At 40.8% G+C, this 13,155-nt stretch overlaps 1 protein-coding gene across 1 annotated transcript; it reads left to right on the top strand.

Annotated features, from left to right (window-relative positions):
* Nucleotides 1-2,309: 2,309 nt before the first annotated feature.
* Nucleotides 2,310-12,454, top strand: LOC104836733 (solute carrier family 2, facilitated glucose transporter member 11-like). Its single transcript, XM_010575458.1, has 12 exons — nt 2,310-2,333; nt 3,888-3,986; nt 4,542-4,702; nt 5,324-5,448; nt 6,950-7,079; nt 7,222-7,370; nt 7,970-8,157; nt 9,217-9,327; nt 9,404-9,505; nt 10,619-10,694; nt 11,625-11,752; nt 12,082-12,454. The coding sequence occupies exons 1-12, from the start codon at nt 2,310-2,312 to the stop codon at nt 12,286-12,288; spliced, it is 1,500 nt and encodes a 499-aa protein (XP_010573760.1). The 3' UTR covers nt 12,289-12,454.
* Nucleotides 12,455-13,155: the final 701 nt, after the last annotated feature.

The following is a 13,155-nucleotide window of genomic DNA, read 5'->3' as shown; positions in this document are numbered from 1 at the left end:
CATTATTGGAAAATATATGAATATTCCTTCACAGGCCCAAGTGGAGTCTTCATGAATTAAAGTCACTCTCGTATCACCTTAAAAACCTGGGAGCAGTCAATAATCAATTAGTCATCATAACACAAAATATGTGCTATGCTAATCTTATAGATTTCACTTAGGAAATGTTTTGTGTCTAAATGCTTTCCTTAGTTCCAGTCTCTGTGATTTTGTTATTCAGAATTTAATTTGGAGTTTGGGGTTATAACAAACTAAAGTCTCAAATCAAACCTAGAAGAAACTACTGAGTTCCTCTCAGTGTGAAATTAAACTGCAGATGGCTTCAGTCATCCACAATGTGCAATATAGTGCAGATCAAGCTGGCTTAGAACCAAGCCCAGCTTTGAGCTCTTTAGACAAATTTATGACACGCCTCATAAAAGTGAGTTTCATGTGTTTGTCCATTTCACAGCAAGCATTTCTTACACCTCTATATAGAACAAATTAAAATATCTCCTTAACTGCAATAATTCCTTAAACATGAAACCATGCACAACTTTCATAGTGTAACAGAGCTTTTTCTAGAATATAGGTGAAATTTTTAACAGAAATGGTCAATTCCATTGACTTGACAAAACACAAGAGGTAAACTTCTAGGATAAAATCCTCCTAAAATTGCTGATAGTTGAAATAGTACCATGCTATACAGTCATGTGCAGGTCAGAATCACTAGAAATCCCCCCAAATGTAGGAGAAATTTCACTGTGAGCTGGTGGTATTTGCTGCTCTTTGAGCTTCTCAGTAATTATTTTCAAGGTGTGTAGCAATCCTTATGACATACCCCCCCCCCTTTTGATACAATTTAAGAAAAATTATGTAATAAAAAGGAATCATTAACATTTTGAAACCATAAATAGTCAATAGATATGCAACTTGCATTTTTGTACAACCAAAATATTACAATTGTTCGTGTTCAAGAGAAAATACTTACAAAAATGCCGAATCATTCTAAATGCTACTGCAAGCCAGAATAAACAGCATTTGCTATGCAGTTGTATAGGCAATAGTTGGAATTACACAAGTAACCAAGGTTTTATTATTAACATGTATTTTTTTTCTCATTTCTTTAGACTCACAGTATTTGCAGTAAACCCTTCTGTAAATAATTGCATTCTGTGTTTTATGAACTGAAAGTACAAGTCCTGAGGGTGATCTTGGGCATTTACTGAGGGCTTCAGTACAACTCCGTTTCCCCATCTGCCCCCACCCCAAGCCTTGGGGGTGGGGTAAAGTCCCCTGGCATGAGTAAGAGCAAGCAGAACACTTGAAAGAGAAAGCAGGAACAGCACAGAGCATCAACCACACACAAAAGTCCCAGGCAACCCTTTTTTTTCCAAGTGCTCTCTCTAGCAGAAGCCATGTAGAGCTCCAGTTTGAGCTTCACCTCACAAGACAGGAGCCTCTGGGAAGCAAAGGTGATTTTTCAATGGCTGCAACACTGATTTTGGAGTTGTTCTGTGTCAAAGCTGAAACCTGAGGCATTAAGATCCCGGTTGTCCCATCCTAACTCATGAGGGAATATTTACCTTCTTTGACTACTCTCATAAGTGGGTCTTAGTTACTGGCTGGTTTAAGTGCCTTCAGGACCAGATGCTCTATTCCAGAAGCCTCTGCCAGGGCACAATATCTCTTACTGCCTTTTCACCACACCTGGCTGACAAACATCCCCATAAACACCAGACAAGAAATACCCTTCCTCAGTATAGTCTAACTGGTGCATAAAGCAAGAACAGCAGAATTAGGCTTTGAAATTTGCCTATTTTTCATCTAATAAATTATATTTACTATACCAATGAATCTGAAAGAGAACACCACATACTTTACTTAATAATAAATAACAGTACCTAAACCTTGTACCAGCTGCTTTTTGCTTTGTGCAGATTATGGCAGATGTACTCATTGGTCTGTATCATAGAAGTAAAGTATTTTGCTGTTCCTGGAAAACTGTTTAGATTTTTTTGCCTGAACTGTTCTCCTTTCCTTTTCCAAAGCCCTTACTGCCCCCCAGGGTGCAAACTTCCTTTCCTTTGAAACTTTCCCCCTGTGGGCTGGACTAGGTGTAATTATTTCTTGAAATATTTAATCCAGCAGTGTTAACTTTGGCCAGTTGAAGTAAATATAAGTGAGTGAAGAGGAAATAATAGTAAAAATTTAACTCTGGTCCCTGAAGCCAAATGCCCACTGCCACACCAGCAGGCAGGAGACAGAGACACAGAAGCCTGTGATGACGAAGACACATCACACACTGGACAACCAGCCCCTAGACAGAGATGACTGGCTTCCTATCAGACCTGGTAAGTACTTGGTGGGGTATTTACATCTGTGACATTTTTGTATGCTACTAGTGTTTCAAAGAAAAAAAATCAGTATCTATGTCAGTAAAAACAACAAGGCTTCTATTCATGAAAAGTATCTCAGAAGTGGTTCTGCCCACAGTTTTGAGATACTATAGATGTTCGCACTTCATATGCTCTGCCATCCATCTTTGTCATGTTTTTATCAATACGTTAATGTTTCTTAAATGTTTTGATTTACTGGAAAATATTTACTTACCCTCAAACATAATTTGCTTTGCTTGACTGCTGAAAAAAGAGTTTTGTTAAATATATCACTAATTATTTAGTGCAAGAGATGGTAGGCAGAGGTTTTGAAAGGCAGGGAACAGGACTGGATGTCGGCAGCTGTGGCATCTTGACAGGGATGTTTGTGGGAGCCTGCAGCATTTACATCCTGGCTATGGCTAAGTCTTGAACCCTCACACATCAGTGAGGCACCTCCAATTAGGATAATATCTCGTGGAGAAAGAGCTCCCAGCTCCTGCCGAGCACACTTAACCGCTCGTCCAGGAAAGAGGAATATGTCAGGGCACCTCTGAAGGGCTGGCATTTTTTCATTCATTCATGGCATATTCACTATGTCCTGCGGCAAAGGCTGCAGTAGTGTAAACCTAAGTACCATGCTGGTTGTGTATTTTTGGATCTGTAACTGACTAGGAAAAAATCAAAGTGGGATGCCTGTTCTCAAAGCTCCCAAGACATTAAGATGAGCATGCTGCTTGAGGCAGGCAGGAAGGGCAAGAGTTGAGAACTGATGATGGTAATAAGAGCTAGAAAAGACATTTTCCTCCTACAGCACAGTTTGAGCAGAGCCAGTGCACAAGGAACATTCTGTCCCAAGACTTTTCCTTGCTGTTCCCACCTCTCCATCTAGGTAAAAAACCATGGGCTGCTACACTGACAGAAACCTGAGTGGAAAAACATGCTACAAGCAACATCAGTCTCTTTTTTTGCTGATTTCAAACTTCTTTTTTTTTTTTTTTTAATTTTTAGCCACTGTGGGCAATTTCAGGAGGCTTTGCCACAAAACTTGAGTTGAGGCATCACTGGCCACTATTCAAGGGCCTGAAGAGTAGCTAGCACAGCAGCTGCTCTCTCAGATAAGATAGGAAAGGTCTGGGTACAGAAGGCCTGGTCACTACTGTGGGCACAGGTCTGAGCTGCAGATAGCCTGGCCACTGTCCAGATAGCAGAAAGGAAAGTAAGACCTCCCTCCTCAAAACCACTCTCACATGTATTAGTGTGGAATGACCTCCAGCTTTCTACTCTGTTGACTAATTATCAAGAAGGGTAGGGAAATGTTCTGGTTTCCATAGATAAAGGCTTCATTTCCTTGGGTTGGATGTAGGGAAATCACAAGAAGATGTACACCTCACACCAGGGCAAGCAGAGGGAACATGCCTATCTGCAAATCCCTTGAACAAATGAGACATTTCTGGAGAATGAAAGACACATTCCAAGACCAGCCTGATGTGGCTACAAGCTTAAGAAGATTTTGTTCTAACTCTGCAGGTACAGTATCGGGGGCTCTTTCAAATGATCCCTGTCCTGGGGATCGGTGGAACATTCCAAATTGGCTTTCAAGTTTCTACCATCACCTACACATCTCAGGTAGGCAAAGATGCACGTGGCACACTCATTAATGGTGGCACTGAGTCTACATTCCTGTTGAGGATGCTCCTTTCCAGCAGTCAGCAAGGGTTTAATCACAGTATTCTCCTCTCATGATTCTTTCCCATTACTATGCTATCATGTAAAGCAGAACATGCCAAAGTGTTGAAAATAGAAGAAAAGAGAGACCTGCAAGCTGTTGTTTATAGACTGTTCCTCAGAAGACACACACTAACTGGGGTGGCATCTGTCTTCCCTATAAACCTACAGCACATGTGCCTACTTCAGTGGTCTCATTTGACACTATTCTTCACTACAGGTCCATCAAGCAGTTTCTCAGATTTCAAAGACAAAAAAACAAGGAATGAACTCCTTTTAATGGCAAAATGAACACACCATACTCTGTTACACTGTGTCTGTTAGCTAATGCACACTTTTAGAGTCTATATGAAATAGTGACCTTAGCTGAAGCAACAAAATTATGTTCTAAATATAATAAAATGCATGCACTGGAATCACGGTTATTGTTAATGAAAATTGTTTTTTCTGTCTCAGCATGTTAAGGCTTTCATTAATGAAACCTGGCTGAAGCGATACGGCTACCCCATCCATCAGGATAACCTCTTGTTCCTATGGTCTATCGCTGTGTCCATCTTTGGTATAGGAGGTCTCTTGGGTTCTTCAGGAAGTAGATACCTGACTGTCAAGTACGGCAAGTATGTGTGTTTAAAGACAATTTGTCAATTGAATCTTAGCTTAAGGAAATGACAGTTGAGGTTTTAAATGTGAGACAGACTTTTAGGCTTAGTCATGGCTGTAATACAGCCAGCTTAGCAGTGGTGTCAACAGATTTTGCTGCTTCTTGCCCTTGTCCTGTGGCACAGGTTAATCAACTGTGCTGCCAGCCTGTCACGCCAGATGCAGTTACTCAGTTTGGGTTAGTCTCAGCAAGGAGGAAAGGCAGCCCCCTGGATGAAGACAGAATGGGTTTCTTGGAGGTGCTACTCAAAATATAGCAGCATTGAAATGCTCCTAAGTGCTACATCAATGTGTTTGATGATGGTTTTTCAAGTGAAGAAAAGCTTTAAGACTTTTCTCCACTACAAAACCCAGAAGTGTTCCCAAACTCCCAGGTCTAGCTGTGTGCCAAAGCACACTGTGAGTCCAGAGTATTCAGTGCCAACAGTCTGGAAGGGCTTATTTTGTCCTGGACCACATATGTATAATTTCACAAAACTAGCAAGACAATTTCACCCAAGACATCCTGCGTGCCAGGAGCTTAAGTGTCATTTTCCTTCTGATTTACAAAAAATCTTTTTACATTCTTGCACTTACAGAAAGAAATGTCTCCTGTGCAACAATCTGCTCATGATAGTGGCAGCATCCATCATGGGCTGCAGTAAAATAGCCCAGTCCTTTGAGATGATTCTAATTGGACGGTTCATGTGTGGAATAAGTGCAGGTAAGTGATTTCTCCCACAGGTCAGCAGGGTCTCCCAAAATTTTACATCTTTATTCAAAGTAAATAATAACCCTCCATTAAGATAATAAAATATTAAAGTCAGTGATCCCTTGTCAGAAGATCTTCTATAACACCCAGAAATAAAGAGCATAATTACTACTAATTTCAGTGGTACCAAATGAAATTCAGCCTTCCTAAGGGCATAAATATTCAGAGCTGTCAGGAATGTTTTGATACAATATGAAACAAGTGTTTTTTCTGATGGAAAAATACGTATAATATTATCTTAATTTTGGTTAGCAGTACCGGAAATTATATGGTGTATGGTTTAAAGCTAGTACTCTCATAAGGCTCCAGACAACCAGGCTGTTCAAGGCCATGGCCAATTAATTTTGACTCTGAACATATTTCAGGTATGTTCTACAAGGGTATTCAACTTGTTTCAAAGCAGTAAGTCCTTGAGGTTAGTACAAAGAGCTGGGCATAATCAAGCAAAATCACTCCTGGCAGGTAAACCATATGCAGTGAAAACATCCTGGGCTGGTATTAGTATGCCTTCTATTTGTCTCCTACACAAAAAGTTGCTTTTTCATTCAGTTTGTATGTTCACAGGATGCCTATTTTAACTTACTTCATTAGAAATTAATGTCTAATTTTCAAATAACCAGATTTTGTACGTTGCTTCTCTGACATACAGTTGTATTGAGAACTACCCACGCACTCACCCTGCTATGATCTAGAACCTGTATCATGCCTCATGCAAAGACCTGATTTTTATTAGAGAGATTGTATATCCCCATTGCTTTGCCATCACGTAAAGACAGGAGAAGAACATGTTGCTTTCAAAATAGATATAAGGGGCTGTGACTACCATATCAGGAAACGGCTCTTGTTACCAGACTAGTTTTCAGCATGTCTGAGTTATTAAGTACTTCACATATAGCTGGAAGCATCAACTCTGCCTGAAATCATCAAAATCATTGCTGGACAGTGGAAAAGAAATACTTGTGTCTCCCCCTAAATCATGTACAAATGAACATTGAATATAGCACTGTATATTTTAATCTGCTATGCATCTACCATACACAGCTCTTCTATAGCATTATGTCAGAAAAGGTTGAGATTATGTGGGTTAACTACAAGCGTATTAAATATTACTACAGGTGTTTAGTTATTCAGCACTTGCATACTCTGTGTTCTTTAAAATACGCTAAGGCTCATAAGAGATACTATGATGAGGATATTACCCACACCCAAAAGGGAAAACTGTAAATTTCTTAAGATCAGGAAACTGCACTATACAAAGAGGACCAAATACTTTTGTAGAAAGGGTTAGAAAACCTAGTACCAAAAAGTCTTCTATGTGGGTGGAGGTATGAGAAACAATTCGGTGCATAAGGCAGCTATATTCTGTAATGCTTAACTATTTACAGGCAATTTTATTTCCAATAGTTATGAATGTCTTCTTTCTTCTCTCCCATAATTCTCTCCTCACCTCAAGGTCTTTGTGTTCCTCTACACTATCAATACGTTGGAGAAATTTCCCCTAGGAAGTTACGTGGATTTGCAAACTCTACTTCATCTTTATTTTGGTCACTGGGAAAAGCCGTAGGGCAAATTTCAGGACAAAGGTATAATACGGTTTATTTCCCACCCACTTAATTTCTGGATCCCCTCTGTCTTTTTCTTCCTCTGCTTTTCCATCCATTCCTTTCTCTCCTCAAAACCAATGCAATGAACTTTCATTCTACACATATGTTTTATCCCCGCCAGGGAGCTGCTGGGCAGCCAGTCCCTGTGGCCCATGCTGATGGCCTCCTGTGGACTTCCAGCACTGGTCCAGCTGGTCACTCTGCCCTTCTTCCCTGAGTCCCCACCATATCTCCTCGTGCATAAAGGAGACCAGGAAGGCTGCAAAAAAGGTAACCAAGGGCTCCAGTTTTCTGTTCCCCACTTGACTTTCAATTGGTTTGTGAACCTTGCTGTCCCCGTATGGAGAGATTAAACAGGACAAAGTTTCTCCCTGCTCATTTCCAAGATGACTGTGAATACCTACTAAGTATATTTTTGTTGTAGTCCACACATAGAACATAAAAGTACTTCTCTCTATAGTTCTGTATTACAAAACCTTTCGCATTCAGCTGACACCACCTGAGCTGTCAGTCTAATGATAAATGGCTGTTTGCATTGCCAGGCTCCACAGGGCACCCCTTAGCTCTGGTTGTTGGCTATGTACCCTGCTCATGCCCTGGGAGAAGGAGGAAGGGAGAAAAGTGGACCCATGGGCAGGGAGGGAGTCATTGTGCACCCCACTAGGCCCCTCTGTCACAACAGGTGCCCCTGTGCAGGAGGGGACGAGGGCTCTGGAACACCCTATAGGACATCTCTGCCTCATACCACAGCCACAGCCCATGCATGCTGTGCTGCCAGACATGTGCATTACCTACTCAACAAACTCCTTGGGCAACAACCAACAGAGACGAATTAACATGGCAGGTCTCGCTCTCCTTCTCCTCCACAGCCATAAGGCAGCTTTGGGGTGAAGGCCATCACCAAGCAGAGATTGATGACATCATGAAAGAGAAGGCAACAATGAAAAACACCAAGATCTTGAGTGTCCTGGAGCTAATGAAAGAACCAGCTTTCCGTTGGCAGCTGTACATGATAGCTATTCTGAGCGCCACAATTCAGCTATGTGGCATCAATGCAGTTGAGTGTATTTCCCCCTTAAAGTCTCAAAACACTTATTGACAACCTTAAAGGAGACATCATGGCTCCCAGAAGCTCCCTCCATTTTTCTCAGGCTTCTCAGGCCACAACTTGCTGTCTGCCAGCCCTCCTACAGGGCAGCAGCAGCCTGCAAAGCTTGGCCGGGTTCTTCATGTGATATCCCTCTGCCCAGGTCTTGGTCCTTGCTGGAGCTACCTTCCTCAGTAGTTAGGCTTATTTAACAGCCGTGTTTGGAAGTCATTACAAGGCTCCAGAACCTACTGTTACAAATGAGCCCACCCTATCTTGGCAAAATCTGCAGTGTAGTTTTATGTTAGTCCTCCCTGCAACTGCTGCTATTTGCCCCCTGGTTCTTACCATCCTAAGATGCTGGGATGGCAGTATGCTCACTCTAACTTTAGAGCTAATCAACAAGCATGCTCACTGTTCTGGCAGCTTCCGCAGTTCTCCCCTTCTTCCTCACAGCAGCACTTTTCTGGGATCATTTTGAAGCCACAGCTTTGCAATTGCCAGCGTGATTCTTCTATGTCTATCATCACAATGCAGCAACATCTGTAAAGGAAATAACACAGTTTAACTGGAACCTTTATCATCTCAGCATATCTCCAAACAGTAGCAGAGATACTTGAAAAGAAAAGTTGCTTGTTTCACCCCCTCAAGACTCCATAACCCATGCTCTTCTTTCTTGAGAATATCCTACAATGATGTTTTTGGATGGGGTCCAGAAGAGAAAATAGACCTGGCTCTTTCTGAAAGCACCTAAATCAGGACTTTGCAAACCTAATAACATTGCAGCAGCTGGAGGTTCTTTTATCCCAGCATTTTATCTTTTATCATATTAATTAATTAATTATATTTTATAGTGGTTTTGTCTGCCAATAAAGTGAATACTACCAAGAGTGCAGAATTCTAGCTCACTCCAAAGCTGATCTGCATGCTCCTTGGTTAGCAGCTCCTATCCAGGGCAGTGTCACACAGGTATGGGTAAGAAATCAGTTGTTTTCCTCTCTTAATGTTTTATGGGTGTTTTTTTTCCAGATTTATTTTTATACTTTTGAAGTCCTCCAGGCAGCTGGCTTTGATGAAAAAATGATCTCCTATATGTCCCTCTCTGTTGGACTCTCTGAACTCATGGCTACTATAGTCTGTGTAAGTCACATTACTACAGGAATGGGTCACAATTTGCTCTTCTGGCACTGATACCGGTGTGATTTCTGTCCTTCAGAGCTCCATCATTGAGCGACTGGGCAGGAAAGTGCTCCTAAGAGGAGGCTATTGGATCATGGGTTCACTGCTAGCTGGTATCACTGTGACTATCTCCCTACAGGTAAGAAAAAAACTCTTCTCATGGAAGATTTCTCTATCTATTCTATTGATAACCTCTGCTCACAGGCAGGACCATGCTGCTGAGAAAGGAAAGGGAGGCTTACAAGTGCCAAAATAACTTCTGTGTTAACAGCTTACCCTCTTGGAGAGCAATATCCTAAAGGTCAAGTTTGTCTATACATAGGATTAAACTGCCTCTCAGCAAGTACTCTCTTGTACTCCTGCCTTCCTTTCAACATGATCCCATGAGCTCGGCAAGGAGCACATAAAACACTGGGAGACTAGCACTGAACTCTGATTTCATCAGATTGCAAGCACCAAACACTGGCCAGCGTAGATCGAAAGACAATCCTAGGAAAATGGCCTTTTCTATTCATGCAGTTTTTAACAAGTGACAACAAAAACCCAGACTCTTTGTGTCAGTTAATTTGAAAATTAACTTTGCTGCAGAAGATACTGGGAATGCACTTATCTGTTCACAGACTGGAGACGGTTCATCTCTGTAACACTGTGTCATTGCTGTAGCTTCTTCCGAAGCAAGTCTCCTGGGCTACCAGTATCCATCCAAGAGCTACTCTACAGACACTACTGTAAAATTAGCCTTGAAGCAAGGTGGCAGCAGACTTCTATTTTTGTTTCATTCATGAAGCATCTCAAACATAGGAGGGAGAAATCTTTTTTTCCTAAAGCATGGAGTCTTGTATCTTCTTGACTAAGATCTTGGAAAGTTCCTTTTCGGTACCAGTTATTGAACCTATCACTTAACAAAAGTGAAGAAAGATATGATTTGGCCTTCCCATATCTCTAACAACTAGGGGAAGCATCATGGGGTCAAGGAGAAAGGAGGACAGGGCAGAAAAGTACAATTCAGGCTTCCCTTTAATTGAAGGCTTCCAAGTTTGACAGCTGCTCTGCACTAGGAAACCTGCTTCTCTGCTCACCTAACAAAAACCTCGCTGCTCCATCCACAGGAAAAAGCACTCACATTTCTCTGCCAGTTCCCCCCACCCTGTATATTTTTTCTTGAGGTGACAGTGTTGGAAAACACACAGCATTTCTCACCTATGGTTATCAACAGATTTCACCCAGAAGTTCATTATGTTTTTTTTCCCAGGACTGGTATTTCTGGATGCCATACTGCAGCCTTTGTCTGATTATCTTGTTTGTAGTTGTCTTTGGAGTTGGGCCAGGTGAGGACTTCATTCAAAAAAAATAAAGGAATCAAGTCATGTGAGTTTATTAATATGGTTGGGAAAATACTGCATAATATTGCATAACATTTGGCATAAGTAATTTCATTTAACCTAATCTTGTAGTCATTTAAACTTTGTGGGTCCAATCATTGGCCAGAAACTTTAATGCCATGAGGTTTGGCTTTTGCTAACAAGAGGAAAGGAAGAAGGCAAAAAGTATTTGCTGGAAAAATACAGCAAAAACAGAACAAAAGCAGATGGGTAAAAGATTTTTTTAAAAATACTGAGAAAAAAAGAAAAAGAAAAGCAAGTGTTCTTTTAAATTCAGTGTTGTATAATGTTACATCTTATCCCACATAGACAGCAGTGCAGAAGACCTACTTTGGAGTAATTCTTTTCCTAGCATATAGTATCCGCTCATCTTTTTTTTTTTTTTTAAGCCTATTCATTTTTTAAATATTTGCCTTCCCATATGACAGGGCTGAATTATTTTCCTAACTCAAAGCTGTCAAAGTCCTGTGACTTCAAAACAGAACTGAAATGCCCAGGAAGTGAATCTGGGAAGATCACTCATTGGTGATCTAGCAGTATAATGCTGAATTCTTGTTAGTAATAATAATTGTTATTCCATCCTTACACAGCTTCTTTCATGAGATGTCAGACTTTCTCAAGTATTAACTGCTCAATTCTTGAATCTCCTCAATAAATGTATTTGAATAATTTGCCATTTTAATAAGCTGATGTCTAGCAGTTTATAAGATGCCACAAACATTTTCTTTTCTAAAAAACAGTGACATACTCAAGTCTTTTGAATGCCAGTCCATCACAGTAGCATCTATTTGCTGACGGTGTAATGGTAACACTCAATCCAAATGTCCAAACCAAACACATCAACAAGTAATAATTCTTATTCTTCTTTCCTTTCAGCTGGTGCCACAGTTTCCATTAGGACTGAAATTCTTAGGCTCTCATGCAGACCACCTGCCTTTGTGATCAGTTCAGTTCTCAACTGGCTGGGCGTCTTTGTGATTGGAATAACCTTCCCGTTCATTGTGGTGAGTGACTTTCCCTGGAACACTCCCCAGGGACACTAAGCTCAAGTTGGCCATGAGAGCAGGAAGAAGAGCAGCAGGAGATGACAATGCCATGTCAATTTAGAGTAGCCTTGGCACCTGCTCTCCCCAGTCCACTTTTACAGCTGAAGGGCCCTGATTTGCCAAAGATACTTATTCAGACTGAAGTATTTGTCAAAGGTCAAAATGCAAAGAACTCCTTACCAAATTCAAAGTACTTTGGGACCCAAATACAAAAACTGTGCCAAGAAAGTGACAAAAGAAGAGATATGCTCATCTTGCTCTCTTTCTCACTTTGTTCTTCCCTGCAGGAAAGACTCGAGCACTTCTGCTTCCTCATCTTTATGGGGGTACTTTTCACTTCAGGGATAATTATCCACCTGTTCCTTCCAGAAACAAAAGGGAAATCAATTGTGGAAATCACAGAAGAATTCAATAAGCTAAACTTTAAAAAGAAGCGTATTACAACAACTCCAAATCATGCCACAGAGGATTACACCTTCTGCACCAGGCTTTGACTGGCCATTAGGGAGAGTGAGCCTTTCTTAAAAGGAAGGAAAAAAAACATATTTGTAATTTTCTGACTAGCAAGTCAGTCCAAATGGACTGTCAGCTTTCATATCTGTCACTTACAAGGTTCCCATTTTGCCAAACCAGCACCTTTCTCAAGCACTCCACTCTGAACAACTTAGAAAAGGGATGATGGCTCATATTAACGGGATAGACTCATGTGAATCATGAGCATGTTGGCTTAACTTGCTGATGTGTAAATCTCTTCTTAACAGAGCAACTAATACACACTGAAACTACATGTAGAATTTATAAACACTCTGCTGACCACAGAGAAAGGAAGACCTGTGATGCTCTCTCTCTCTATGATTTCTGAGTGTGTTTTTACAACCCTGAAATGGGAATAGTGAAGTTCTTGGCTTGCTATCTCTGGCTAGTGTTCAATCCATAACAGATTAAAGAAAAAATTTAGTGGAATAGGAGAGTAATTCTTTGTTTCTCTAGACTCAACTGAGTAATCAAACCTTGCCAGGTTCCCATGCATAACTCCATGTTGTCCTTGTGTTGTATTTAGTCTGACAGACTTCAACCCTTTTGGACTGAAGTTTTCAATGTCAGCAGCCATCCTTGCTTTGACTTAAATTTAATTTTTTTGCTAAAAAATTCAGCCATTTGATTCTAAGCTCAGACTTGTTTATGAAAAAGTGTGGGGAGAAAGTTCCTATACAACTCTTCTCAAGGAATAGCGCCTTTCAGTGGCAATACAGCTAAAGGACTCATGGACAGAATCCAGTTGCTATAAAAAACACAAGCATCTAGAGTCATTTTAGATACTCTGTGCTATCTTGCCCATCACCGTCATCATCTCCAGTCTG

The sequence above is a fragment of the Haliaeetus leucocephalus genome, unplaced genomic scaffold (genome assembly GCF_000737465.1).
Source record: "Haliaeetus leucocephalus isolate CR32 unplaced genomic scaffold, Haliaeetus_leucocephalus-4.0 Scaffold13, whole genome shotgun sequence".
NCBI lineage: Eukaryota > Metazoa > Chordata > Aves > Accipitriformes > Accipitridae > Haliaeetus > Haliaeetus leucocephalus.
This window is presented reverse-complemented; position numbering and strand designations above follow the sequence as displayed.